The sequence below is a fragment of the Penicillium macrosclerotiorum genome, assembly GCF_028827735.1.
Source record: "Penicillium macrosclerotiorum strain IBT 26536 chromosome Unknown utg000007l_segment0_segment0, whole genome shotgun sequence".
NCBI classification, from domain to species: Eukaryota; Fungi; Ascomycota; class Eurotiomycetes; order Eurotiales; family Aspergillaceae; genus Penicillium; species Penicillium macrosclerotiorum.
Window position 1 is genome coordinate 1,199,644 of NW_026643086.1, and position 27,744 is coordinate 1,227,387.

At 51.9% G+C, this 27,744-nt stretch overlaps 12 protein-coding genes across 12 annotated transcripts; 5 read left to right on the forward strand and 7 right to left on the reverse strand.

Annotated features, from left to right (window-relative positions):
* Positions 1 to 956: 956 nt before the first annotated feature.
* On the forward strand, positions 957 to 3,613 carry N7462_007255 (uncharacterized protein; the record flags this gene model as incomplete). Its single annotated transcript, XM_057078973.1, has 2 exons — positions 957 to 1,146; positions 1,206 to 3,613. 2 exons carry the CDS (start codon positions 957 to 959, stop codon positions 3,611 to 3,613), a joined length of 2,598 nt encoding a protein of 865 aa, XP_056931643.1.
* A 454-nt stretch (positions 3,614 to 4,067) lies between these two features.
* N7462_007256 (40S ribosomal protein eS26) lies at positions 4,068 to 5,120 on the reverse strand (the record flags this gene model as incomplete). The annotated part of the gene is made up of 5 exons (XM_057078974.1): positions 5,058 to 5,120; positions 4,960 to 4,996; positions 4,579 to 4,706; positions 4,315 to 4,417; positions 4,068 to 4,218 (listed from the first exon to the last, which is right to left on the reverse strand). The coding sequence occupies exons 2-5, from the start codon at positions 4,980 to 4,982 to the stop codon at positions 4,068 to 4,070; spliced, it is 405 nt and encodes a 134-aa protein (XP_056931644.1). The 5' UTR covers positions 4,983 to 4,996; positions 5,058 to 5,120.
* Positions 5,121 to 5,579: 459 nt separating this feature from the next.
* Positions 5,580 to 7,801, forward strand: N7462_007257 (CBS and PB1 domain protein; the record flags this gene model as incomplete). The annotated part of the gene is made up of 4 exons (XM_057078975.1): positions 5,580 to 5,798; positions 5,882 to 6,755; positions 6,819 to 6,913; positions 6,980 to 7,801. The coding sequence occupies 4 exons, from the start codon at positions 5,580 to 5,582 to the stop codon at positions 7,799 to 7,801; spliced, it is 2,010 nt and encodes a 669-aa protein (XP_056931645.1).
* An 834-nt stretch (positions 7,802 to 8,635) lies between these two features.
* N7462_007258 (nuclear import receptor PSE1) lies at positions 8,636 to 12,345 on the forward strand (the record flags this gene model as incomplete). Its single annotated transcript, XM_057078976.1, has 5 exons — positions 8,636 to 8,818; positions 8,983 to 9,205; positions 9,288 to 9,961; positions 10,019 to 12,081; positions 12,138 to 12,345. The coding sequence occupies 5 exons, from the start codon at positions 8,636 to 8,638 to the stop codon at positions 12,343 to 12,345; spliced, it is 3,351 nt and encodes a 1,116-aa protein (XP_056931646.1).
* Positions 12,346 to 12,679: 334 nt separating this feature from the next.
* N7462_007259 (uncharacterized protein) lies at positions 12,680 to 13,770 on the reverse strand (the record flags this gene model as incomplete). The annotated part of the gene is made up of 3 exons (XM_057078977.1): positions 12,680 to 13,037; positions 13,098 to 13,470; positions 13,545 to 13,770. The coding sequence occupies 3 exons, from the start codon at positions 13,768 to 13,770 to the stop codon at positions 12,680 to 12,682; spliced, it is 957 nt and encodes a 318-aa protein (XP_056931647.1).
* A 231-nt stretch (positions 13,771 to 14,001) lies between these two features.
* Positions 14,002 to 15,452, reverse strand: N7462_007260 (iron-containing alcohol dehydrogenase; the record flags this gene model as incomplete). Its single annotated transcript, XM_057078978.1, has 3 exons — positions 14,002 to 14,310; positions 14,473 to 14,979; positions 15,105 to 15,452. The coding sequence occupies 3 exons, from the start codon at positions 15,450 to 15,452 to the stop codon at positions 14,002 to 14,004; spliced, it is 1,164 nt and encodes a 387-aa protein (XP_056931648.1).
* A 487-nt stretch (positions 15,453 to 15,939) lies between these two features.
* Positions 15,940 to 17,322, reverse strand: N7462_007261 (putative extracellular exo-polygalacturonase; the record flags this gene model as incomplete). The annotated part of the gene is made up of 3 exons (XM_057078979.1): positions 15,940 to 16,577; positions 16,635 to 17,001; positions 17,050 to 17,322. The coding sequence occupies 3 exons, from the start codon at positions 17,320 to 17,322 to the stop codon at positions 15,940 to 15,942; spliced, it is 1,278 nt and encodes a 425-aa protein (XP_056931649.1).
* A 935-nt stretch (positions 17,323 to 18,257) lies between these two features.
* Positions 18,258 to 19,260, reverse strand: N7462_007262 (FAD-dependent oxidoreductase; the record flags this gene model as incomplete). The annotated part of the gene is made up of 2 exons (XM_057078980.1): positions 18,258 to 19,181; positions 19,240 to 19,260. 2 exons carry the CDS (start codon positions 19,258 to 19,260, stop codon positions 18,258 to 18,260), a joined length of 945 nt encoding a protein of 314 aa, XP_056931650.1.
* Positions 19,261 to 20,165: 905 nt separating this feature from the next.
* N7462_007263 (putative alpha-L-rhamnosidase B) lies at positions 20,166 to 22,321 on the forward strand (the record flags this gene model as incomplete). The annotated part of the gene is made up of 3 exons (XM_057078981.1): positions 20,166 to 21,050; positions 21,107 to 21,378; positions 21,433 to 22,321. 3 exons carry the CDS (start codon positions 20,166 to 20,168, stop codon positions 22,319 to 22,321), a joined length of 2,046 nt encoding a protein of 681 aa, XP_056931651.1.
* A 313-nt stretch (positions 22,322 to 22,634) lies between these two features.
* On the forward strand, positions 22,635 to 23,906 carry N7462_007264 (chalcone isomerase domain-containing protein; the record flags this gene model as incomplete). The annotated part of the gene is made up of 1 exon (XM_057078982.1): positions 22,635 to 23,906. One exon carries the CDS (start codon positions 22,635 to 22,637, stop codon positions 23,904 to 23,906), a length of 1,272 nt encoding a protein of 423 aa, XP_056931652.1.
* Positions 23,907 to 24,241: 335 nt separating this feature from the next.
* N7462_007265 (glutaredoxin) lies at positions 24,242 to 24,775 on the reverse strand (the record flags this gene model as incomplete). The annotated part of the gene is made up of 2 exons (XM_057078983.1): positions 24,242 to 24,405; positions 24,625 to 24,775. 2 exons carry the CDS (start codon positions 24,773 to 24,775, stop codon positions 24,242 to 24,244), a joined length of 315 nt encoding a protein of 104 aa, XP_056931653.1.
* Positions 24,776 to 26,005: 1,230 nt separating this feature from the next.
* N7462_007266 (uncharacterized protein) lies at positions 26,006 to 27,707 on the reverse strand (the record flags this gene model as incomplete). The annotated part of the gene is made up of 2 exons (XM_057078984.1): positions 26,006 to 27,454; positions 27,609 to 27,707. 2 exons carry the CDS (start codon positions 27,705 to 27,707, stop codon positions 26,006 to 26,008), a joined length of 1,548 nt encoding a protein of 515 aa, XP_056931654.1.
* Positions 27,708 to 27,744: the final 37 nt, after the last annotated feature.

The window sequence follows — 27,744 nt, forward strand, 5'->3', positions numbered from 1 at the left end:
GATATTACACTAGATGTCCTGCGGATTCCATGTCAGTGTTAAGTGTGAAGAGAGATATATAAACTCGTCCCGTGATCACTCCTCGGAATGTAGCTACATATTTCATTATTCGACACCGAGTCAACCCAATTACTTCCTAGACTCCTACAGCTTTGCTAAATAAAAATTCAACGGACAAGCAAAAAGACAGTCAATTGGTATCAAGGATATTGCAAAAACATTCCTAAAAAAAATTGCCCTCGTCCAGGTTCGAACTGGAGACCTTCGGATAACAACCCTGTTTTCCAGGGACGTCATAAGTGAATATGAGACCGACGTCATAACCAACTAGACCACGAAGGCTTATGTTCAAAAGGGCTGGGCTTTGAATATATGAAGCAAGTTAAAGTCGAGCCCAGAAGACCAACTTTGTAGACTGGCGTGGGACAGACGCCGGGCTAGCAAGGGCTCCTCCAGGACTTCGAGAATTTCCAAATCCCAAACGGGCCAAAGGATCGCCAGAAACTGCTGCCCGAAAAGTCGGCTCAATGCTTGCTCGTTCTAGAGTCAGCATAGTTGGGGGCCGATAGGTGATATTGTTAACCCTTGGTAAGGCAGACAAGTTCATCTCATCAGGAGGATAAATATATTTAGATCAGAGGTATGTAGACCCACGGACAATAGACAGCTGTTTTCTTTCATGACTGCTTTCATCGAGCTCAGGGACCTCCCCACCCCTGTCAGGAATATCAAAGATCAACCATAAACCTCGAGAAAGGTGATTGATTACATATAGCACGGACCCCAAATACCTAAGAAACGGGGCGTCCACGCCTTCGAGTGGTGGCGGTGCATCGACTCACACGATCAACACGGGCAACGTCCCCTGTCTTCAACAAAGACACGACTTTTTGATCGAGAGAATACAATTATCCCGCCAACAGCTGGGCCTGGTATACACACAACATGCGAACGCGATGGATCTGATTCCACCGTCCTACAAGTCCGCAACAGACCGAGATGCGTGGGCTATCATCGCCCGTTACATTCCCTCGAGCGACCTGTGCGCCACCTCTCTCGTCTGCCATCGATGGCACGACCTATTCATGCCCTTTCTATGGGGCGACCCAGCTTCACATTTCGGCACCGATAATGATGCCGTCTATGGTAAACTCTGCACCCCCGCGGATGGATTTGGCCAACCCCGCGCTAACGATAGATATCAGTCGCCCTGACGCGGTTTCGCAGAACCCTTAAATATTCGCGACAAGAAGTACGGGCATTGACCCATACCTTGCATCTCCCGCCAGCGCTTTCGGAGATTTATGGCGGCCCGCGACCCGGCTGGCTGAGAGATATCCTTGAGTACTTGCCGTGCCTGCAGTGCTTGATGGTGTCAAGGCTACCCTTCTTTGACCACAATGCTATGGCTGCATTGAGGCAGGAAACTCAATCCAGCCAGTATAATGTCCGTCTTCTATTGGCAGACCATGAACCCAACACAACCTCGGCGGGCCTGGCAGAGACTCTGCTTCGCTTCCCCTTATTGACCTATCTGGACCTCTCCTATACCAAATCCGCCCGAGACCGAAGTGTGCTCTCGTCCCTGTCACAGCTTGAACACCTTCAAGTACTGAAGCTGCGTGACATTGGGTTGCGAGACAACGATGCCGAATTTCTGGCAAATGCCATTGTAATTCGAGTACGTTACTTGGACCTGCGGAACAATAACCTGACCGACATGGCAGTGCGATCCTTGTTACAGGCTTCCTTTATCACAAAGAGCCACCCGGAAATCCCACGTACAAGGCGTACTGGCAGCTCCCCGGATCCAGTTTCCCAAGCAGCCGCCCGCCATAGCTCCAACTCGGATCTTTTACAGTCCCCCCAGCTGGATGAGCATTTCATTAAGATACTAGCCCAGCCAGCCTCAAATCATTCCTGGACCGAAGATTTACCACACTCTGGCATCACCCATCTCTATATCGCCAACAACCAGATCACAGTGGAAGGAGTGGCAGGTCTTCTGGCTTCATCACGCCTCCATGCCCTGGATGCTGGAACCGTCAACACGGTAGATATGATTCACAAGACAGCATCAAAACACGGCAGATATCCCGGGGCGGAGAAGCTGGTGCCTATTCTGGGGAATGTGGCCGGCGAGAAACTTGCATATCTCAGAGCCCACCATGCAGTTCTCACCGCAGAACCTCCATCGAAGGACGTAGCTTCCAGTGTCGACTTTCTCCCAGAACTGCCAGCGAGCAATGAAGTACCCAGAGAAGCTGAGTTGGATGCTTCCGATGAGGCCCGAGTGCACGAACTACCATCAGAGAATATACCGGTGTTTGAACTTGCAGATACTTCTATAACAGACACCAAAACTTCGTTCACGGTTACCACTCCCACTCCATGCCCGTCAAACCCATACGAAGATGAGCCTCTGCCTGCAGTGAGACGGGGTTCTGCATTCGCTCCAGAAGTAATCCCTAGTCATGAGTGTGACCCACACTCTCCGGTATTTACCATCAATGGATCCATCCCCTCACATACGTGGCCTAGTGAGAATGAAGCTACTCTGCAGTCAATTTCTAACTCATCTTCATTCAACGATATCTTGGGCGCAGCTATCTCGCAATGCAACTCGCCCATATCCATAGATGATGCGCGTGCTCAGAAAATCCAGGAACTACTGTCGAAACGCCCGAGAAACCAATCCATTCCGCGCCGCGCTGGCAAAGAAATTTGCTTTCCTTACTTGCATCCTTCTCATATTCCGCATCTCGAGACTCTAGTGCTGACAGATGTCCCTTCACACATTCCACCGAACTCACCGATTCTTCACACCCTCACACGATTCCTGACGGCCTGCTCGAATGAAGCTTTACTTGCAACACTCCAGGCCGGATCGGACTATTCCCTCCCACCCGGCCAGGCCCGCATGCGCGCCGAACACCAGCGCTCTCGAAGCCTCTTCGGTCTGCGACGAATTATCCTCGAAGTCACACCTATTGATAGGTCCGCTAGACTAACGTCTTGGAAACCAAGCCTCCAAACGTCAAGCACAGGAGACCGAGACTCGGAGGCCCTCTGGGCGGCAGCTGCAGACGACTACAGCTTCTTCGGAGAAGAAGAATGCGGTGTGCCCGAGAACGACCCGGGCAAATATTTTCCTATGGCAGTTCTCAATGAGAAAGTCTCGCTGATGCCATCTGACGATGACGCTTCAACACATTCCGGCGGAGAGTCGCCTCTCCCAGGCCGCGACTTCTCCCGGCGCAGCGTGACATCCGCAGCACGCGGCACGCCAAGTCCATCGCGGACAGCTGCAGACAGTCAGCCGCAACGAATGCTGCAAGAGGTCGACCTGGTCGCCGAGCTGGCTGCCTTCCGCCGCTCCAAGAAAGCCGAGTACGAGCAGGTCGTGCGGCGGGAGAGAAAGCGGCGCAGTACCAACGGCAGCGGGATATCCCACGCGTTTACCGCCACGACGCCGCAGCTGTCGATGGCGCACTTTGTCGAGGGCCATTGGAAGGGCGAGGTCAAGATTGTGCGGAACCCAACGCCCAATGCCCGCAGCGGCATGGTGGATATGTACGGTAACTATTTCGAGAAGGGCTATTTGTATCCGTAATTGTAAACCGTGTTGCCCCTTCACAATAAAGCCCATGCTTTTCTTCTATAGTTTCCTAGTAGAGGTACCGTAGTTTGACTCCATTTACAGTTCTACTTGTTTTCTGCACAGCGGTTTGAAAGACATTTTTTGATATTTTCTAGGACCCACGACGGGGCTCATCCGTCCCTCCCGTCATGCACATGCCAGCGTCAATTGGCTCTCATACACCGAAAGGACCACAAAGACAGGGCGGAAACGGGAAGCGAAAAAAAGGGGTATAGATCCCTCTCCGTCCTCATTTCCAAGCCGTCATCGAACACCCGGTGCGCGGACTTTCTCCATTTTCCCCCTGGGCTCCCATAGCAGAGTCATTGCTTTTCGTAGTAACGATCCTGCCATGAGAACTGGGAATCCGTTCGTTCAAGAGACATCAAAGCGAAAAGGAAGACAAAATAAAAGAATTCATTTCAGACTAGCTCCATTTTATTTTGTTCGTTGAATGGCGTTCCTCTCCTTTACATAGCCTTAGCGGCCTGAGGAGGGGGTTCAGCTTCTTGCCATCCTTGTTGTAGCGAATACGGGGAGGGGGAGCACGGTTGCGGCGGCCTTCGCGGGAACGGACACTGCACAAGGGGGTTTTGGTTAGTGGAATGTTGTGGACGAAGGTTTTGGGCCTGCGGCATGGGCCTCCAATAGAAACAAGAGGGGAGCATGCGTACCGAACGATCTTGCCGTGGATAGCGCAGGAGACGCAGTACTGGAGCTTGAGGTACATCTTGGGGACGGAGTACTCGGCGAAGACGGAGGCATCAGAGATATCACCTATAGGCCAAGAAAGGTCGATGTTAGTGATTTCATGTTTTTCTGAATCCGTGTGTTGTGCTATTTCAGGCAGTTTCGATTTTCATCCCACAAAAGGACCTTGGTGGTCTCCTCCCTCCTCTTCGGGTGATGGGTGACATGTGGGAGAGGTGATAACGTACGGATGGCAGCGGACTCGACCATGTTGCGGATGGTGAAGCGCTTGATAGCCTTGTCCTTGGGGGTGCAGCGAGCGCAGTTGGAGCAGCGCACGGGCTTGACGTGGCCGCGGCCGTTCTTGTTGCGACCGCTGTAGAAAATCAATCAGCAACCATATTTCCTCGAATTTTGGTGAATCTGCAATTTCAGTTCCCATTCGATTCGTCCGACAATGCGCGTAGGTTGTTTTTTTTTCTCGGTTGGTGTGCACTTTTTCATGATTGGCTTTTTTTTCTGAAGGCGTGTTGTGTGCATGTATCACTTCCGTCGGCATCATTGCGGAGAATCGATGTCGACATGGGAGACTGGATCGCGGACCATCGGGGGGTGGAATCTGGTCTTACTTGTTCGCCCGCTTCTTGACCATTTTGACGGATTGCTCTGTGGGAGGTCAGGGATTCGATCTGAAATGGAAACAGCTCAAAAGGGGGAGAAAGCGTACGGGTGACTTGTCGGGAGTGGGTTGTCGAAGCTCGCTCTCACAGACGCTCTTCCGGAATGGATGGATGGTTGTGTTGTGGGAAGCCCTAAGCCCTTAAGCGAGACCCAGTCACGGGAAGGGCTTTATGGCCTTGCAGCCTTAGAGCCTGAGAGCCTGAGACCACGGGATCTGTGGCCTTAATACACAGGCTGCAACCACAACCCACCCTCTGATCTACACGTGACTGAGTCACGAGAAGCTCCCTTTCCCCAACAGGTTTAGCGCCCGTATTGAACCGTCCAAGCAGCCAATTACCTAAGCCCCGTGTTTACAGAACGGGCCTCGAGGGACAACGAAAACACCCCTGTTCGGATCGACCATCGACTGCCCTTTTCTCTTCCTCGGACTGGACGAACTCCCTTGCTTGTCTTTTTTTTCTCACCTCAAACCCTCATACCGGATTACCCATTCCTTCTTGCTCCACCTCTTTTCCTCCCCCTTCCTCTCCCCTCTTTGTTGTGTCTTTCCCCTCCTGGCATTATTATGTCGCATACAGGTACTTTTAGGGGAACGCCCAATAAAACCATCGGCAGAGGAAGGCTGCCCGAATTCGAGAACTCGAACGCCTCCCACATCCCTCGACCCCGTCCCGACCGACCAGAACCCTCCGCTGTTCCCCACCCCCCGTCGAGCGACCTTGGTAGTGGCACCATGAGCGCCGCCAGTAGCAGACAACGACAGAACCAGTCGAAGCGTGATGAGGTGCGTTATCTCCGGTATCCGAGACCTGCATTTGCGTGATAGAGCCTCGGTTCAGAACTGACCGGTCTCGCCTACTGCCACAGGCTATTCGCCGCAAGATGGAAGCCGATCTTAACAAGAAGAAGCATCACCCGACGAAGGCGAGAAATTCCCGGAAGGCCCCTCCCGGCACCGTTCTTGCCTTGAAGCCTAGCCAAGCTCTCCAGATCAAGCCCTCCCTCAGCATTGCGGAGGCCGCGCAGTTGATGGCTGCCAAGCGTGAGGACTGCGTGTTGGTAACAGACGACGATGATCGAATTGCCGGTATCTTCACCGCGAAGGACTTAGCGTTCCGTGTGGTGGGCATGGGCCAGAAGGCCCGCGAAGTCACTGTCGCCGAGATTATGACCAAGAACCCCCTCTGTGCGCGGACAGACACCAGCGCTACCGATGCCCTTGATCTGATGGTTCGCAAGGGCTTCAGACACTTGCCGGTCATGGATGAGAACCAGGACATTTCGGGTGTCTTGGATATCACCAAGTGCTTCTACGATGCGATGGAGAAGCTGGAGCGAGCTTACAGCTCATCCCGGAAATTATATGATGCGTTGGAAGGTGTACAGACGGAATTGGGCTCAAGCCAACCCCAGCAGGTCATCCAATATGTCGAGGCCTTGCGCCAAAAGATGTCTGGTCCGACCCTTGAGACTGTTCTTGATGGCATGCCGCCGGTGACTGTCTCTGTCCGAACTTCGGTCAAGGATGCTGCAGCGCTGATGAAGGAGCACCACACTACCGCTTTGCTTGTGCAGGACCAGGGCTCTATCACTGGTATTTTCACCAGCAAAGACATTGTTCTCCGTGTCATTGCCCCTGGCCTTGACCCGGCCACCTGCAGCGTTGTTCGCGTTATGACTCCTCACCCCGACTTTGCGCCCTCCGATATGAGCATCCAGGCTGCTCTTCGTAAGATGCACGGTCCGTTTTCCTAAGCCTAATTATGCAATCATGTCCTTTTACAGCTGGCTGACAAGAGAGCAGATGGTCACTACCTGAACTTGCCTGTCATGAATGAGTCGGGTGAGATTGTTGGCATGGTGGATGTGCTTAAGCTCACCTATGCTACCCTGGAACAGGTATGATCGTCAACTTGCAGGATTGTGAAGGTGCAGCAGCTGATCAAATGACGTACTATCTTTCAGATTAACACCATGTCGACTCAGGATGATGAGGGCCCTGCCTGGAACAAATTCTGGTTGTCGATGGATCACGAGTCCGACTCCATGGTCTCCGGTAGCCAGCAACCGCATACGCCCATCCGCTCTGTTATGAGCCCCGACCTGACCAGGTCACAATACGATAATAGCGTGCTCCCGAACGAGTCTGCCTCACACCACGGCGGAGAGGAGCACTCCGAGGTTGCCTCCCATAACCATCATACCCATGCAGAGAACGTTCCATTTCCCTTCAAGTTTAAAGCCCCTAGCGGCCGTGTGCACCGAGTGAACGTTTTGGCTACTTCTGGTGTCGCCGACCTTGTCTCGCAGGTGACTGCGAAGCTTGGCTCTGAGCTTGAGGCTGTCGGCGGCGAGGCTGTCGTTGAGGAGGGTAGACTCAGCAATACCGGCTACGCTCTGAGCTACATGGATAACGAGGGCGACACCGTCTCTATCACAACTGACCAGGATATGCGGGACGCCATTGACCTTAGTCGCCGAACCCACCGTGAGAAGGTTGATCTCTTTGTTCATGACCCTAGCCAACCCCCCATTCCCGCCACCCTTGATCCGCAACCCGCTAAGCCGGCCACTCCTGTGATCGATGACCAGAGCACCACGACCGAAGACCGTCCGGCCGTTGAAGAGCCTCTGTTGAACAAGCCTCGCCAGGCCTTCCCCTCGCATGGCCCCGAGGAGCAGTTCATTACTGGTGTCCCCAATGAGCTGCTACTTCCGGGTGCGATCGTCACCCTGGCTGCCGTCATTGCGGGTGTGTTTATTCTGAGTCGGCCCAGTGGCCGTTAAAAAAGATTCTCCTTTTAGACATCTTCTCTTTCTCAATCTTGGTCGTCATCCATCCATCCTCTTCTACATAGTCTCGACTGACCCTCTCCTTTGCTCATTTTTGGCTCTTGTGATCTTTTGAGAGTGCATACCCCCTTTCTAATTATCGATATTCTGTGTCGCGTTCAGATACCGCTGTTCGAGTAATGATCAGTTGCGGCCGTTTTTAGTTTTAGCCTTCAATGCAGATACTTCTTTGTCGGGAACAATTCTCCGCGCTTTGCTTGGGTCTATAATGAAAGACGGAATTGCATATGTAGAATTGCATCGAAGTTAGGATATGAAACATACCACAGCGCTACGTTGCCGCGTGGACTGCCTTCGGTATTAGGTTGGTTGGTTGGCTGGTAGGTTGGTAGGAAGGTTGGTATTGAAGCCCCCGAGGCCCGGTTGGCGTGTCCAGGCAACCCGTTAAAGCGTGCTCTTTGCTCGCTCTGACCGCCGCACCCAGATTGAGCGGAGGGGCTGTCACTTGCTTCACCCAGTCAATCTGTATTCTCAGTCTTCTTTTGAAGGAGCTTCTCCACATCCTTCAGGCTCGCTGTTCCCAACTGTACCGCCGTCATATCCACTGTTTCCCCGGGAATGTTGGTGATCAACCCGGCGCCTATCGCATATCAATTCCCCTAATCATCAATCTTTTTTTCCCTTCCTCCCCGCCCCACCAAAAACAAAACTCCTCCCCTTCAACCCCCCTCTTCACCCCTCTGATCCCCCCACCACACATCCCGCCACCAGGGACTCACAAAAAGGGTTGCTATCGTCTGCTGGATCTTGGGAACAGACACACCCACCATGTCCCTGCTCCCTCCCGAGGTCCACACTGCGCTGTCCCAGCTGCTGCGTGCCTTGGGCACACCCGACAACGCCGTTCGATCTCAGGCCGAAGAGCAGCTGAACAATGATTGGGTGCAGAACAAGCCGGATGTCCTCCTGATGGGCCTGGCTGAGCAGATTGCTGGTGCCGAAGATACACTAGTAAGTGATTTTTACTCCGAAGGGGGTGGACAGGGAGGCCGTCGTGGGAAACCAGGAGCGCTGCAGAGATGTGCTCCACGCCGACGAAGAAAAAGCGCTTCCCTCCCCGCAACAAGTCGACGACTTTGGGTGATGATATTGACTGATTTTCGCACCTTAAATAGACCCGTGCTTTCGCCTCTGTACTCTTCCGGAGAATCGCTACCAGGACCCGCAAGGTTACCAGCAGCGCCGATATTAAGGAAATCTTTTTGAGTCTGCCCAATGAGCAGCGTATCGCTATTCGGGAAAAGCTGCTCACTTGTCTGACCTCCGAGGCTGTCCTGGATGTGCGCAAGAAGATTGGAGATGCTGTGGCCGAGGTCGCTCGCCAATACACCGACAACGGTATGCGACTTCAACTGCCCACAACACCCGTGGAAGAGTCTCCGAGCATTCTGACATTCCGGTTCCTTGGAATCTTTTTTAGGCGAGCAATGGCCCGAACTGCTTGGTGTCCTCTTCCAGGCAAGCCAGTCTGCGGAGGCTGGCCTTAGAGAGACTGCCTTCCGCATCTTCAACACCACCCCCGGTATCATCGAGCAACAGCACGAGGATGCCGTTGTCAGCGTCTTCACGAAGGGCTTTGAAGACGAAAACATTTCTGTATGCTCACCCCACTCCCATATCTCAAAAATCGCTCGACAGACACCTTCTGACCCAAGACCTTTAGGTGCGAATTGCCGCCATGGAAGCCTTCGCCGCCATGTTCCGCTCTATCCACAAGAAGTCCCAGCCCAAGTTCTTCCCCCTCGTGCCCGCCCTTTTGAACATCCTTCCCCCCTCAAAGAGTCTAGCGAAAGCGAGGAGCTGTCGTCGGCATTCGTGGCCCTCATCGAGCTGGCAGAGATTAGCCCCAAGATGTTTAAGGGTATCTTCGGTGACTTGGTCAAGTTCAGCATCAATGTTGTCTCCGACAAGGAGCTCAGCGATCAGGTCCGCCAGAATGCGCTGGAGTTGATGGCCACTTTTGCCGACTATGCGCCTGGCATGTGCAAGAAGCAGCCCAACTTTGCACAGGATATGGTTACCCAATGTCTGAGTTTGATGACTGATGTGGGCCAGGATGATGATGATGCCTCTGAGTGGAATGCATCTGAGGATGTGAGTTACAAAATCTTTTTCTATGGCGACTGTAACTTGTGACTAACGATTCTCTAGCTCGAACCCGAGGAGAGTGATCTCAACCACATTGCTGGTGAGCAATGTATGGACCGTCTGGCTAACAAGCTGGGTGGCGAAGCTATTCTGCAGCCTTCCTTCTCTTGGATTCCTCGTATGATGTCCTCGACTGCCTGGCGCGATCGCCATGCTGCTCTGATGGCTATTTCTGCCATTTCAGAGGGCTGCCGTGACCTGATGGTTGGCGAACTCGACCAGGTCCTTGCCCTGGTTGTTCCTGCTCTGCGGGACCCCCACCCCCGAGTCCGCTATGCCGGCTGCAATGCTCTCGGTCAGATGAGTACCGACTTTGCTGGAACTATGCAGGAAAAGTACCACGCCATTGTTCTTAACAACATCATCCCTGTGCTCAGTTCCACCGAACCCCGTGTGCAGTCTCACGCCGCCGCCGCTCTCGTGAACTTCTGCGAGGAGGCCGAGCGCAGCATCCTTGAGCCCTACCTTGGCGACCTTCTGAGCCGACTCCTCGAGCTTCTGCGTAGTCCCAAGCGATACCTTCAGGAGCAAGCCCTGTCCACTATTGCTACCATCGCTGACTCTGCCGAGACTGCCTTCGGCCAGTACTACGACAATTTAATGCCGCTCTTGACCAACGTTCTTAAGGAGGAACAGGGTAAAGAGTACCGGCTGCTCCGTGCTAAGGCCATGGAGTGCGCTACTTTGATCGCTTTGGCTGTTGGCAAAGAGAAGATGGGCCAGGATGCCTTGAACCTCGTCCAGATCCTGGGCAACATCCAACAGAACATCGTCGATGCCGATGATCCCCAATCGCAATACCTGCTCCACTGTTGGGGCCGCATGTGCCGCGTCCTGGGCCGCGACTTTGTTCCATACCTGCCTGGTGTTATGCCCCCTCTCTTGACTGTGGCTGCAGCCAAGGCCGACATCCAGCTACTGGATGACGAGGATCAGATTGAGCAAGTCGAGCAAGATGAGGGCTGGGAGCTGGTTCCTCTCAAGGGCAAGGTCATTGGTATCAAGACTAGCGCTCTGGAAGACAAGAACACCGCTATTGAGTTGATCACCATCTACGCCCAGATTTTGGAGGAGGCCTTCGAGCCTTACGTCCTGGAGACTATGGAGAGAATTGCTGTTCCCGGTCTTGCCTTCTTCTTCCACGACCCGGTCCGCGTTTCGGCCGCGAAGCTGATCCCTCAGCTTTTGAACTCGTACAAAAAGGCCCACGGTGGTCAGAACCAAGGATTTGCTGACATGTGGAACAAGGTGGCCGAGAAGATTATCGAGGTGCTTAGTGCCGAGCCTACTGTCGATACTCTGGCCGAGATGTACCAGTGCTTCTATGAGTCTGTGGAGGTTGTTGGCCGCAACAGCCTGACCCCGCAACACATGCAGGTCTTCATTGACTCTGCCAAGTCTACTCTCGAGGACTACCAGATGCGCGTGAAGCAGCGCTTGGAGGACCAGGCTGAGCTGGATGGTGACGAGGAGAACTTGGAATATGAATATGCTATTGAAGATGATCAGAACCTGCTCAGTGACATGAACAAGGCTTTCCACACCATTTTCAAGAACCAGGGCACCTCCTTCCTGCCCACCTGGCAACAGCTGATCCAGTTCTACGACAACTTCATCACTAGCCAGGACCCGACACAGCGGCAATGGGCCCTGTGCATCATGGATGATGTGCTGGAGTTCTGTGGCGATGATTCTTGGACTTTCAAGGACCACATTATGCAGCCCCTGGCGAACGGTTTGCTGGACGAGAACGCCGCCAACCGCCAGGCTGCTGCCTATGGCGTTGGTGTTGCCGCACAGAAGGGTGGTGCCGCTTGGAGCGACTTCGTTGCTGCCAGCATTCCTAGCCTGTTCCAGGTGACCCAGCACCCGCAGAACCGCACCGAGGAGCACGTCTTCGCAACCGAAAATGCCTCCGCCAGTATCGCTAAGATTCTGCACTACAACGCGTCCAAGGTCCAGGGTGCTCAGGAAATTGTGTCCAACTGGATCGACACCCTTCCTATTACCTACGACGAGGAGGCGGCCCCGTACGCTTACTCTTTCATTGCACAGTTGATCGATCAGTATGTTTTCTCCTTGCATTGTCTATTTCTTCCTAATGACTAACAATCCACCCCAGGCAAAACCCCGCTGTCGTGAGCAAGGCCGATCGCGTATTTGGATCCATTGTGCAGGCTCTTGAGGCCGGCACTCTGCAAGGCCAGACTGCTGCCCGTGTGGCCCAGTCCGCTAAACAGCTGGTGACCGCGACAGGCTTGAACGCAGAGCAGATCCTGAGTGGCGTCGGCCCGGAAAACCAGGAGCGTGTGCGCAAATTTTTCCAGTAGAGTTCGGCTTTTGTTCTATATCTTGGGTAGCAACTGTTTGCCTATCCCGGTTTTCTTTCATCCTTCCAAATTTCTTTTTGCTTATCCACCCCCCCCCCCCCCCCCACCTGGGCCATGTGAATCCGATGCCAGTGAAGACCTGAAATGCTCGATTAATCTTCCACTTTCCCTCTCCCCCCTTCCACACCACGTACGAAAGAAATACTACAAACTTCTTTGCAATCACATCATATCCTTTCCTTCATACCAACTGTGGCTGTAGACTAGATGGGCTGACCTCCACTTGAATTGTGACTGGGGATGAGCCGTGACCATCCACAGCTTGTTTCATATTCTATAGTGACGACACGCGGCGGATCTCATTCGCAACAACCTCCTCAAGAGTCATTGTCTTGGGCTCCCCAATGAGCCCGTTGGCCCGCTGCGCATAGAGAGTGCCGCCCTCAGTCCAGATGCGGCGCAGCGTCAGCACCGTCGCCGTCGGGCTGCTCGCATCCCAAGCCGCGGTCTCCAATAGGCGTAAGCGATCTAGGGTTGTATATGAAACCGCATCCCAGGACTGGCCAGTGGTCTGGCGTTCAAATTCCGCTTGAATCTCAGCGGGACTAGTGGTAAAAGAGTTGACGCAGAGAGGGCGATTGCGAGTCTCGGGCGTAGCGTCAAGTAGGGTTGATAGGACAAAAGTGCCCACGCTGTGTACCCAGTTAGCAAGAGCCCAAGACAATATGATAACAGAAAGAGAAGTCGCTTACTCTTTCATTGTCGTCAAACTAATCTTGTCCGTGCCTTTATCCCCGAGCAGCACAGCCTTCCGTGACTTGACGTCCCACCCACCCGCCTCCTCCAGTCCGGGCGTCAAATGTAGATACATCTCCGCGAATGGGCCGGTGACGACATACGAATACTCAAGATCGTCCCGTGAGATTTCATTCTCAAGCACTGCGCGCACTTTGAGCTTCTGCTGATGTGGCTTCTCATGCGCCGATGCGGGGCTATATGCAATGTCGGTGCCGTACTCCGAGGGGAAGAACCATTTGACACTGGAGCTGGCCGCCGCTAGGCGAATGAGAGGGATCTGCTGGGCAAGAGTATTGCGACCCAATGCCGAAATCACGGTGTCGATTCCTAGTCGTGTTAGACATGTCTATTCTAGGAGTCTTTATACAATCGCGAAGGGGGTGAGAAACAGATCCATGTACCTTGATAGGCAGCCTTGATTGCGCTCTCATCCTCGACATCTCCGACAATGATTTCGACACCCTGAATTTTCAAATTCTCGATCCTCGATGCTTTGGTCTCTACCGTACGCGGAGAGGTAAAGACCACCACGCGGTCGAATTGCGAACGTGCGGAGAGAACGGCGTCCAGGATAAATGAACCAATTGTGCCCGTAGCACCGAATAGAAGCAGGTTTCTGGGAGACATGATGTAGGTCAAACTCTTCTATATTTGTCAAATGTACTCAAGAGGAAGAGAAGTTTTTGAATAAATACAAAAGCAGGGTATTTCCTGAGTATCGCCATGCGCACGACAATGACGGAGTGTGGGGTTGCGGGGCTTTTGCTTATCAATCGACGCGCTTTATCGGCTACTTGACTCGGTGGATTCCTTTCGCGCCATTGACTTTATCCGGATTGCAACAAGGTCTCAAACCCGTCAAACTACCATCTCGAGAATCTCCAACACTTGGTCCTTCTCCTTGAGTGGCACCGGATTGCTCTGGCACCACCGGTCATGTAAGCTGTGCGCCGCCAATGCGTCTAGCTTGTCTCGGCCCACCCGCACGTCGGTCAGAGACCGCGGCATGCCTAGCTCCCGGATAACCACATCGAGGATGTCACCTAGGTCAGAGGTACCTACGTCGATCGCACGGGAATGTAGAACCTCAGAAACGACGGGATCGGTGATTAAAAACTCGCGCACCCGGGCCTGACGCTCCCGATTCCCGTTGTGTTTCGCGTTAAACTTACAAACAGCCGGTAGCAGGATACAGCTTGTTTCTCCATGGCCGACGCCCAGAGGGCCAAGCTAAAAGGATACAGTAATTAGCTTTCTGTTCCTGGTTTTTTTTTTTTTTTTTTTTTGCCCTCCTGGAGATCTTCAGGCACCACGACTTTTCCCACATACCTGGTGGCCGATACCATGACTTGCACCCAGCTCCACTGATCCGCTCGTACAAGCCGCCATGGCATCGACTGAGCCTAATTGACACTGCAGATGCGCATTGGTGTCTTTGCGGTCCTTTTTACACCGCAGCAGACCTGGAACAAGGAGGCTGAGAGCATTGTGGGCCAGCTTATCCGACGCCGGGGTTACACCCACGACCGCACACAAAGTTTCCACGCAGTGGTCCACTGCACGAACGCCTGTACTCAACCATATGGAATCAGGAGCTGTCTGGGCAAGCTCTGGATCGAGGATGATCAGTTCAGGTCCACGTAGGGGGGCCTGGAAGCTGTATTTGCGGCGCGAGGTGTCCTCGGTGCCGCCCGCGAAGTTGGAGTACTCGCCGGCGGAGAGGGAAGTTGGGACAGAGATAATGGGCACAGCGGGAGCTTTGATATCGGCGCGTTTTTTGGGGCCTTCGGCAAGAGTGTCAAGTTCATTGGCCGTGCGAACCTCGTTTGCGAGGGCCTAAGGGTGGCAGATTCCATTGTTAATAGATCCACATAGCACAGACCTCGATGATGGCAAGAGTCGACAACTATAACCATTCAAACGAGGCATTATCAAAAGCGGACTACCCAAGCAAGACTTACCAACGCAATGATTTTCGCCCCGTCAGTCAGACTTCCCCCTCCCAGCGTCAACAGCATATCGGCATGCACATTCCGCGCCTCCTCGACAATCTGCAGCACCTCCGACCACAATGTATGGCTTTGCATGCCAATCCGGCATCCGACAATCTTGTCCGCACCCAAGGCATCCATCAACCGGTCGAGCGCATCGGTATTGCGCGCCAATGACCCAGAGCAGATTACATAGACGCGGGAGGCGCCAAAGGTCTCCGCGACATGGCGGGCGGCCGCGGCGGGGAAGGCGATGCCGTAAGAGAGGATGGGCCGCTCGCGACCAGCGAAGGCGGGACGGACGATCTCGTCGGACATGATAAGTGTGTATTTTAGAAGAGCGGGAGTATTCTTGGCTCTCTTTTTTTTCTTTGGTTCTATCGTCTTCGTTGTAGATCTGGGTGCATTTGGTGTTTTATTGTCGTGAAGGTCAAGCTTCTCCATGTGGGAGGGATGTGGGGCTCTTTCAATCATGTGGGTTCATCGATGCCGATGATGTGACTGCTTCATATACAACATGATCTTTTGTGACCAAGAGGAGTCGAAGGGATGAATTGAAAGCATGTTTATTGACAGAGAAAGCTATTTCCATTTCAATTTTTGACTCGGAAGGCAGGCGATACTTAAGAGCAAGATTGATTAGATAAAAAGAGTATATACTAGTTATATCGCAATCGGGAGCCACAACAGCAAACCGCGGGCTTTTAAACTCCGGATTTCATCATGGACTCTGAAACATGATTATATTTGTCTTTCATATTATCCTTTCTCAGAAAGATACATAAAAACTCTTGAATTAGGGGAATCAGCAGCCATCCAGACCGTGCACACCCCCGTCTGCGGTATATTTGCAAGACCCAGTCCCAACAGTGGTGGAGTTCTCTGGATATAGAACAACATTATCAAAGTCAATGTTATAACATGGATGCACGTTAGAGCATGAAACTGAGGCGACAGTGCTCTTGGTCGTATCGATATAGCCCGTGAAATTCACAAAGGCTACGTTTGAGATGCTCATCTTGCTGGTTCCAGAATATGAACCATTGTTCCCATTATCCTGGGTTATCGCCGGCCCAGAGTTGGCGCCATTAACCTCAAAATTTGAGAACAGTACGTTTCGTATACTACCCCACCCGTCTCCGCGTGGGAGACCGGCACTTTCATAAGAGCTTTGCGGAACAAGTGCTCCAACCCAGGTCTTGATATATGCGCTGTTGTGCAGATCCTCATTGTATCGAATAAGCTTGACCTGGTCGATCCAGATGTTGGCTACGCTGGAGTCTTCCAGGTACTGGCCTAGACTCCCAATAGCAATGCCATTTCCACCGCGGCAAGTGACGTTATGGATGTCGACATTGTACGATCGGGGCTTGATAGCAATGCAATCGTCGCCACCTTGATAGACGAAGTTCGTAAGTTGGACATTCTCCACATCCATGGTATCTATGAGAAAACTCTTTAGTAATGGCTATTAGAAACAGACTGTTACGTTGTGCATACCAAAGCCGTCGGTATTCTGTACCCAATTATCACCATATGGTGCATCTACTGCCGTCGCGTTGCAGTAGATGTTATTAAACCGCATATTTTTGCCGTTCATGATATTCAAGCTCCAAAGTTGAGGATCCTTGATATAGAAATTGTCCACGCTGACCTCAGTCACATTCCAGAACACGAATGGCATCGGGCGCCCCGGCTGGGTATCTCCCTTCTCTGCTGTATACCAAACATTTCCATTGCCATCGATTCCTCCCGTACCATATCCATCGATCTTGATGTTGTTTCCGGTGATAATGAACCCAGCATGGTGATTCTGAAATGCAATTGGATAAGAATTGTTACGCCAATAGTCTAGATCATCGGAGAACTTCAACGAGTTAGCCCTGATATATGTTAATCACGGCTGGCGACATACTGTCCATTTTCCACGCCATTCAATCACCACGTCATTTACGACGGGGTTTAACCGTGTGGCAATCCAATAGGATTGGTCTTCAGGAAAGACAATGGTTCCGCCGTGACCACACTCTTTGAATGCCTTGAGTATATTGGGCACATCATCCTTTTGATGGCCGTTGGCCTTTACAGTGCAGACATTTGAGCCAGTTCTCGTTACTCCGGCACTGACAGCCGTAGCAAGCGCAAACCCGATAGGGAGCGCGAAAGAAGATATTCCTTGCAAGCGCATGGCAAGGAGTGATTTAGAAGAATAGCTTTGTGCAAGCTAAAATATTTATACTAATTACTCAATCTTGTCTGTTCTAAGCGAGGGGGCTATCCGTCGCTACGGGTCTTCGGTGGTCTTTGCGCCGAACTTGCATCGAGGTTTGAAATTGCGGGGATGCACAATTGCGGGGAAAACCTTTGAGATTGCGTGAAAATTGCGAGTTCTTCGAGTGGCACGGAGCCCTAGAAGCCACCGGAGTGCTTGTTCCGCTGATCGTTACCTTGACCCTGGCAAGTGTTGATATTAGTTGTTGCCGGTTCTTCCACCAATGAAACTGAGGAAAATGCCAGAGTCCCGGCTACTATGGACACCACAAGTACCTCGCGGTAGAAATATTCATAATAATAAATAAGGGATTGCAGAGCGGGTGTTATTTTAGTGTGAATTTAGGACATCGTGCTGTCCCAGCCCCACACTGTCAATTTTCTGCATTACGTTTATGGAAGACCAAAGTAAATTCAAGTATTCTCACGTATCAAATTAATTTGATTGTTAAATTGACTGTCATGCTTGCTGAAATACATTGAATAGCTTTACTGACCACTGGAAAAGTGATTCTATTAAGTATACAATTGGGTAAAATCATACTGCAACGCACTCGATGAGGAAATCATCTTCTTCGCGAAGACAGGGTCTTTCCCTGCCCGTACACACATTGACAAGAACTTGTCCTCTCCAGACTCGACCGACTGTTCCGGATCTCTAAATAGGCGACGCAAATTGCTGCGGGAGATAGGTTCGATCATGTTAGTGAACTTCTCACGTCTGACTTGATCATATATGTCTAGGATATCTGGAGTTGTCTGGCCGCTCCAGATCCCCACCAGGCAGTCACTCAGGCCGCCAACATCAGCGACACCGCCAGTTAGCCCTATCCCACCACTAATTTTATCAAGTCAGGATATGAGAGGACAGATAAAGTTAACGCGAGCAAGATATATTTCATACAAAGGATTGCACAGATGTGCAGCATCAGCAGCTAGCAGAAACCTGCCTTCTCTCATTTTCACAGCAAGTCGTTGGTGTACTCGGTAAGGGCTGAAGTTGGCGAGTTTATATTGTTCTGGAGATGGGTTCCCAGGTAGCATTTTCAGAAATTTCATCGGCTGGCGAGATACCAGCTCCTCCTGTGAAAGCCCCCGGTCTTCACCATAGGAGACACGCCACAACCCGTCCTTGGTGATTCGGGCAGCTACATGCCAGTGCTCCTTATCAATGATATAGTTCGCATCCTCGTATCCATATTTGTCAAAATCGTAGTAGACATTGGTCGCTACAACCTGCTCTTCCCAAGTCTCTCCTGGGAAATTCGAATCTCCGTGCAGTGACTTCCGAATCCGTGAGTTGGCGCCATCGCAGCCAACAATGTAATCCGCTTCCAAGGTCACCTCACCGTCTAAAGTTTCCACACTCACCCAGGCTTTATGGTCATTCTGTCCGATGCCCCTAACTGTGTGGGACCACCTGATTTCCGCACTAGACTGACATCTTAAGTGCCTAACCAGCACCTGGCCGAGCTCGTTCAGTGGCAGACAGGTTGTTCGGTCTATGTCGTCTCCGAGTGGGTCATTGTGTAGCTCAGCCAGGACAGTTCCATCGAGCTTGCGCCAGCATGTTTTGTTTGGCGTAAACCCTTCGGCGCGAACATCATCAAGAACTCCAGCTCGACGAAGCTCATACACGGCCGGTGGTGAGTAATGCGTTGCACGAGGCTGGTCATTCAATTTGTCGCCAGCTTCGAGCACAGTGACTTGAATGCCTTTACGTGAGAGCATCAGTGCGAGCAGTAGACCAGCCGGTCCTGCCCCGACGACAAGTACCTAAAAAAAATATAGACTCATTAAAATACTTGGGTATGATAGGTAGGAAAATGAATACCTTGAAGCTTGGCACAGTCATGGCTGGATAGACGAGTCAAAACCCTGGTCAAAATAAACGGTCAATCTCACGAAGTGGCTGGCTCAGAAAGCAAATGATTTGGATCAGAACGTAATTGCAGAACACGCTAGTTTTTAGCGTGTCCAAACGCGTGCTTTTATTAGCCGATGGCCCCTTCTTTCAGTATGCAACCATGGACGAATGAATGATCTGGCAGAGTAATAAAATGGAAATGATGCTCTGTTTGAGCACTCTTCATGAAATCATTTCGGATCTCAAGATGAACTCTTATACCTCTTATGCGCCCGAAGGACCCGGAAAGACGCGAACTATGGAATTTCTTTTCTTTATAAAGAACTTAGGCCATCACAAGTATACATTGCTGATAGGATCGATTCGGCATGCATAGATAGCCATGAGGAGAATATATTGTCATACCCAAAACATAAGCTTGTCGTGCATGTATTGAGTCACCCCAAATAATCTCCCCTAGAAGAGACGGGGCCTCCTGTGCGATTTCCTTGAGTTCTGTTCCGGGTGGGGCGTATCAAAGCGTTATTAATTAAATTTCATCCCAAAAGCAGAATGAGGGGAAAACACTGTCGGCAGAATACATTTTGAAAATTATCCTGAAGTTGGGGTGAAAACGGCTGCGGCGAAACAATGATGTCCCCGCCGATCTCCCCCTGGCTATGGCAAGGGCCGAGATGCTTGTCTCACGTTCTTCCACCAATGAACAGGTCACCGTATAGTTGATTTTCTGTTTCGCGTTATTCGACGCCGAGAAGCTCCATGTACATACTTTCTAGTCGCCCCTCCACCATTTGCAGACAAGGTATATGTAGTCCATGAGTAGCGAGATCAATAATTTACTCCCGCTCTTGTAAGAATCTAAAGTAGAGCGCCGGTTCTTTGAAAATTCAAATATGGTGCGAATACATTTTACAGGTCTAATACTAGGCTTCTGTTCATTTTTGACCTTAAGTAAATCTGATTCCTGCTGGCGAAACACTTCTTGCTCTGGTCCAACCAGCAGCGCATTCAGCGGAGTATGGGATAAGAACATCTACGCGCCAGCCTCGCGAACTGTCCGACCGGCTTCAACGCTGTCAGAACTGAAGACAAATGCTACTACACATTCTGGTCAGCCGGAGACAGCAACTTTTCGAGGGAATGGGTCACTTGTGGTATTCGACTTTGGCAAAGAAGTTGGTGGCATCGTGCATCTGGACTATACTTCCACAGGCAGCGGGGCGCTGGGCCTGGCCTTTACCGAGGGTAAAAATTGGATTGGAGAGTGGTCTGACTCCTCTAACAGCCTTTGGCATGATGGTGCCTTGTACGCAAACTTTTCTTCTTCAGGCGAACACTCCTATGTGATGCCTGATAAGTATCTTCGAGGAGGCTTCCGATACTTGACTATCTTTTTGATTACCGATGACTCAACTACTGTGCAGGTCAAAGACTTGAGTGTCGAGCTTGCTTTTCAGCCTACATGGTCCAATCTTCGTGCTTATCAAGGATACTTTCACTGTAGCGATGAGCTACTGAATCGAATTTGGTACAGTGGCGCATATACGCTGCAGACAAATGAGGTCCCAGTGAATACAGGCCGTATAACTAGCGGACTTACCTCCGGGTGGTTGAATAACGGAACACTAGGGCCAGGAGATACTATTATTGTTGATGGTGCCAAGCGAGATCGTGCTGTATGGCCGGGTGACATGGGTATTGCCGTTCCATCGGCATTTGTGAGTCTGGGAGATCTGGATAGCGTCAAAAACGCTCTACAGATTATGTACAACACACAGGTATACTGTTCAAGGCCTTCTAGGCGATTCTCATTCTTACAAGCTTTTCGAAACAGGATAAGTCAACTGGTGCTTTCGATGAATCAGGTCCTCCACTCAGTCAAAAAGGTTCCGACACATATCACATGTGGTCAATGATTGGCACGTACAATTATGTTCTGTATACAAACGACACAGACTTCCTCGAGCAGAACTGGGACGGTTATCTTCTTGCAATGGAATATATCTATGGCAAGGTGACATATTCCAGCGGTCTCTTGGATGTAACAGGCATCCGCGATTGGGCTCGATGGCAACAAGGATACAATAACACCGAGGCTCAGATGATGTATGTCTGATCATCGGTCACAGCTTTAATGACAACAAGCTAACTATAAGACAGACTCTATCATACCCTGAGAACCGGATCATCACTTGCAACTTGGGTCGGTGACACAACAAACCTCTCCTCAACTTGGAATTCGAGAGCCGATAGTCTTAAAACAGCCATCAACACTTATTGCTGGGATAATTCCTATGGTGCATTTAAGGATAATGCAACGGACACCACACTTCATCCCCAAGATGCAAACAGTATGGCCATTCTCTTTGGAGTCGTTGATGGTGAGCGGGCCGCTGGTATTTCAGAGAGACTTCTCAAGAACTGGACTCCAATCGGAGCTGTTGCACCCGAACTACCTGAGAATATTGTCTCTTTTATATCGTCCTTTGAGATTCAAAGCCACTTTGTCGTGAAACAGCCATCTCGTGCATTGGACCTCATCCGCCGCAGCTGGGGCTGGTATATCAATAATCCTAATGGCACAGAGAGCACTGTCATTGAAGGCTACCTCCAAAACGGGACTTTCGGCTATAGAGGCAGCCGTGGATACTACTATGACACATCATATGTTTCGCACGCTCATGGTTGGTCATCCGGGCCTACTTCCGCGCTAACTAACTACATTGTTGGCCTTTCTGTTACTTCCCAGCTGGGCTTGACTTGGGATATTGCGCCACAATTCGCGGATCTAGAATATGCAGAGGCAGGATTCGTGACTTCCCTGGGAAGTTTCCAAGCATCATGGACAAAGAGCTCAGATGAGTATACGCTCAAATTCTCCGTTCCTGATTCCACATCTGGGACCCTTACGCTGCCGTATATCATTGCGTCGAAGAAGCCTTCGATTACAATTAATGGGAGGAAAGTAACAAAAGGAGTGACATATTCTGACAGCACTGCAAGTCTGAGCGTTGCTAAGGGAGGCTCCTACAAGATTGTTGTCCGTTAAATCAAAGAATTTGCCGGGAGGCAGCCTATCATTCAATTCCATTCTGTGGAGCATACCCACCATTTAAGAAGCACTGTTCTCCGCAGAAACTTTACCTTTTGTTCTGACTCAGCATAGAAAAGTAAAAGATAAAGCCCAATTATGACCCAATGCTCCACAAGATCGTGAGTTCTGCATATTCTCCAGTAGGCACCTCGGGAGCTCTTGGAGATCTATAAGATCATGCCATATCACGTGCATCCCCACTACTCCCACGACTCCGACGGGAGCCGCAACGGCGAGTTACATCTCTCCAATTAGCAAACACAACATCATGGCCACTCCTCTTCGCACAAATACGTGGCGTACCTGCGAGTGTCTCGCGAGACAACGAATTCGCCAACCCCAAAGTACCCGGCGCCTCACCACGACGCACACTCTCCGATCCGCAAACCATGCTGGCAATAACCCACTCCGCTCCAGTGAGCGCGCAACGAATGCACAGCATATCGCCGGGCACAAGCGGTCAATTGCGCTCTCCGCAGTTGGCATGGTCGCCTGTGCAGCAGCCATGTATGGAACGATCAAGCTGGACTTGTTTGGACTCGAGTCAGCGAAGGATAAGGGCGACGCTGCCGACACACACCCCAAACCGATTCACAACAACGCAATGAAGATGGACGGACCACCCGGCTTCCCCAGCACAGGGGGCCCCTCCGTGATCCCAATCCAGGGTCAAGACAACGTCGAGCAGGTCGCGACTGGCAATAGCTCCGTCCCCTACTTTCCGTCGACGATCCGGCTGCCCTCCGCCGCCGAAACCGAGAACAAGCAAACAGGCGACGAGCTGACCACTGCCGATGGTGATGAGTATCAGCTATTGGGCCTGGGCATCCGCTCAGTATCATTCCTCTCGATCCAGGTCTACGTGGTCGGCCTGTACGTCGCCAAGGCCGACATCACCGAGCTCCAACAGCGCCTCGTGCACACGGCCGTCCACCCGCCGACCGACGACGCAGCCGCCATCTCCGGCGCAGGTGCCGACGCCGCGACCTCGCTTGTCCCGCCTGAACGCGCACAGCTCAAGGAGCTGTTACTTGATCCGGCGCGCGGCGACGCGGCCTGGACGGCGGTGCTCAAGGACGACGGAATCCGAACCGCCTTCCGGATCGTGCCCACCCGCAACACGGACTTCATGCACTTGCGGGACGGATGGGTGCGTGGGATCACGGCGCGGGCGGCGCAGCACAAGGGGGCACCGGGGGCGACCGAGCCGGGCGAGTTCCAGGACGCGGCCTTCGGCACGGCGATGAATGACTTCAAGGCTGTGTTTGGCGGTGGTCAGCGCAAGAACGTGCCTAAGGGCCAGACGCTAGTGCTCCTGCGCAATGCGCAAGGTGCGCTGGATGCGCTGTTCCAGTCGGAGCCGACGAAGCCGATTCGATGGATGGGGAGGGTGGCTGATGAGCGGATTAGTCGGCTTGTGTGGTTGAATTATCTGGCTGGGAAGACTGTCTCGAGTGAGGGTGCGCGCAAGAGCATCGTGGATGGGTTGATGGCTGTTGTTGAGCGGCCTGTGGGCACGGTGGTGCAGCGGGTGGTTTGATGGGCTCTTCGAGATACAATCTGGCGACTACTGGGGGATGGTTTCTTGATTTATTTTCTCATATTTGTCTTATTATTTCCCCATCTGTACTATGTTTGCTGTTCCTTGGCTTGGAACTCGTTGAGAAGACTACAACGGAGAGAAGAAAGAAACAGAGAGCGAATATTCTCCACTCGAATCAACTACCCCTCAAGCGCAGTGCACGAAAGTGCGAAGGAGATGTATGAGGGTAAACATCGAAGAAAGCCCTTTGGGGCTCGCACGTATGGTATTTCTAAAGTACTCGTCGGACTAAGGGAACATCGCATAGAGTCGCATAGAGAAGGGAAAGACGCTTATTCTTCAATAGCACCCGCCTCGAGCAGCAGCTGCTTGAGATCGCCCTTCCTGGCCTGGAGGTCGGAGTTGCCGCCGATGTGGGCCTGCTTGATGAAGATGTTGGGCACGGTGCGCTGGTTGGAGATCTCGAAGAGGGCGTCCTGAATCGCGGCGCCATTCTCTATCAAACGGAGTAAGATGGTTAGTGATCATTGGCCTTCGATGGAGGGGTGTGAGTGTGAATGCGCCAGGGAATTAGATAGAAAAATTAGACAAGACCATGGGGTCGCATGGGAGTCAAGCCCATAAGCAAGATCCGGCCCGCTCTCCGTTTCCCGATTCCCCGCGCAAAAGAAAGTTGAAAAAGCGAAAAGTGAGATCAAACTCTTGAAAGACTCACCAATTTCATCCAACTCCAGAAGAGTGAAGTTGGCATCATAGCTTCTCAGCAGGTCCTTGCTGGACTTGCAGTAGGGGCAGTAGGACTTGGAAAAGACGACGACGCCATTCTCGGCGATGAGCTTCTCAGCCTGGGTTCTAGCGGCAGACATGACGACGGGTGAAGGGGCGGCAAAAGAGCCGAACAAGCGCTGGAAGATGAACGAAATGGTGGGCGGGTATTGAAGGAGACAAAAGGAATCCGGAGAGGGTTCCTTTTTATAGACTCTTGAAAGATCGGGGATTGATTATTGATTGGGTTTGAGTTTGGGAAAAGAAAGCGGGATTCGGTCATCGTGCCCGGCGATGATGTCAGGTGATGTGTAATACGCTTTAGTCATCCGCTGGAGTCTGGCCCTCGGCGTTTGATCAAGAAGAGACGACATGGTGAATGAGTGATTACGAGAGCTCGCATATGCGAATGATTTCCGAGCACGCCACATGGCGGAGCCAGTGTGGTATGCTCGTGCGAGATCAAATGCAAAGAGCCGATGCGATTGGTATCTGTCGAGAACTTGGAGCCAGTCCATCATAGACTACTTCTATTAATGGGAAGATAGAGACTGAGTGCTCGATGGCTTGGATTCATCTTTTAATCCATAGACTCGACTAGAAGCTGCGGACTGATGCTCAACGGGAGTCAACGGCCAAATAAGAAAGATGGTGATGGCATGGGAAATGAAAGGTAATAATTCGCATAAACGCTTGCAAGAAGGCTTGGGAATATGGCAAAAAGACACAGCAGAAAACCTATCGGCAAGGCAATCTCAGGGGAAAAAAGTGAAAAGCTGAAAACAGATACGAATGATATGAGAAAAGAAAAGAGTCCAGGACTAAGAAAAGTCAGAAGTCAAAAGAGTCCATCAAGAAAATAAACACCGGCAGCAAGCAAACAGCCTATCCATGGTGATTCCATCGGAGATGCATGACATTTGACATCCTTCCTGCACTGTGGCCGAAAAGTCAAAACAAGAGGAATTGGTCACGCAGGAATGGAGGGCAAGAGATAATGAGAAAGAAGGAATGGATGCACGAAGAGATAATGTCCGCCATGCACAGCGGTCGGGAGAAACAAGACCGAATTAAAAGAGCTTCAGAAAAAGGCGAGTCAAAGGCGAAAATGGAAACCGAGTGAACACCATTTTCCAACGGAGACGCCGAGGAGAGAACAGGTAGGGATCAACAATAAAGGAAAGGAGAATCCAAGGAGGTGGGTGTCAGGATCAAGAGGTATCTCGGAGAAGAATCGATAAGGCATGGCACGAGAAAAACTGTTGAGTAGCAGTTAAGTTGGATATTGACGAGAGAGGGGAGGAATTGGGAAAAATCGGAATGAACGTCCATCACATCACAATGCAGCATCCGCAGCCCTTCTCTTTCTTGGGTTGCTCAGGCGCAGAAACCACGGGCGGATTCCAGTTGGGATTGGGCGTCAGGCCCATTGGGGGAGTGTCCTGCACCTTCGGCATGGTGCTGTAACCAGTGCTCGTATTCGGCCGTGGTGGCTCAGGGCTCTTGGCCTTCGGCGGCTCCTCCACCTTTTCTTGTTCCACGACCTTGGGTGGGACTGGGGGTACATCGTCGGGATGAACAGCGAGGGGAGCAAAATCGCGATCGTATGTGGTGGGTGTCCGGCCCTCTTTCTCCCACTGCTCCTGTTGCATCTTTTTGGCAAGCGTAGGAAGCATCTGCTGATCTGGTGGCAGACGAGGGTCTGGTTTGTACATGGTTGCCAGCCATGGCGGGTCTCCCTCAGGCCGGTTCACTGCAGTTGTGGGCCGAGACTCACCGGAGCGAGTGACAGGACGTTGTGAGGTGTTTCCAGAGACCGCACGGGACCGCGCAGTTGAGGTTTTCCGGTTTGTAGGAGGTGCGGAGGTTTTGCGGTTGCTAGAACCAGTAGGTTTGCCTGGGGTTTTCTTAGCCGGAGTGTTCTGGGTGGTATTGAAGCCACGACTGCCGGGCCGGCCCTCAGGCGAAGGCGTGGTGGGCTCTGGATCAATTGTGGTCGGCTCGCTAGCCCTGCGGCCCCGGAAGGCCTGCTCATCATCATGCTCATCTGTTGCAGCACGGCTTCGGGGGCCACGAGAGTCACGGCCAGACGCCATTGGTACGGGGCTAGCCGTCGAAATTGGGATACGGGAGGAACTCTTACGAAGGCCGGGATGGCTGTAGATGCTGGCAGCAGCCTCATCTGCGGCAATCTCCTCGGGGCGGCGGAGATCCCAATGCTTCCGTTCCTCATCCTCAGCCTCATGCTCGTTGTATTCCTTCCGAGATCCCTCTCGTAGCTCAGGCCAGGGCTCGGAGTGTTCCACATTGGGTGAGATTGCCGAGGCCGGGCCATTTGCAATGCTCTGTTGAGAATCATGGCTCCTCCCATGGCCTGAGCTTGACTTGCTCTCGGCTCTCATGCGTCGTTGAAAAAGTATGGCGGCTTGGTGAAGTTCTTCGCTTTCAATCTTTGCCAACTTATCCCGGTGGATCCAATTCTCACTGTTCATCTCCTGAGGGTTCATCGTTTCCTGTTCCCCCTGATCTTCCTCTGGCTCTCGGCGGATCGAGTGATCATGGGCCGATCCATCTCGCCCACTGCCAAGATCGCTTCCATGTCGACTCAGGCTGTGTTCTCGCCGTCCGCGGGTTGAGGTCAGATAGGAGGCTTCGTGTGCGTGAACCTTCCGAGAGACCGAGGAGCTTCGCGAGCCGTTCGAGTTGCGTTTTCGGGACGATCTCGCACGGACAGAGCTTGAATCGTGGGAGTTGCGTGGTCGTGAGGAATGCTGCGTTCCCTGGAATGGAAAATGGCCAATGTCAGTCAAGATATTTCTTCTTTTTCTCTTCTTTTCCTCTCATCTCTCACCACAAATGAACTCGGTTCAGTCATCGCGAGTTGGGCAGCGGACAAGGGAAGAGAAGGAAAGAAAAGAGAGGGGCGAAATCTACCTCGTTGCCGATCGGTACGGAAAATTCCCACTTTTCGTTGTCCACGCCTCCAGAGGCGGGCAGGGGATCGGTCGAATACGCAGTGGCTACGCCCGCCATTCCCAAATGTGTTGTGGATCTGCTGAGAGGGCAGGAT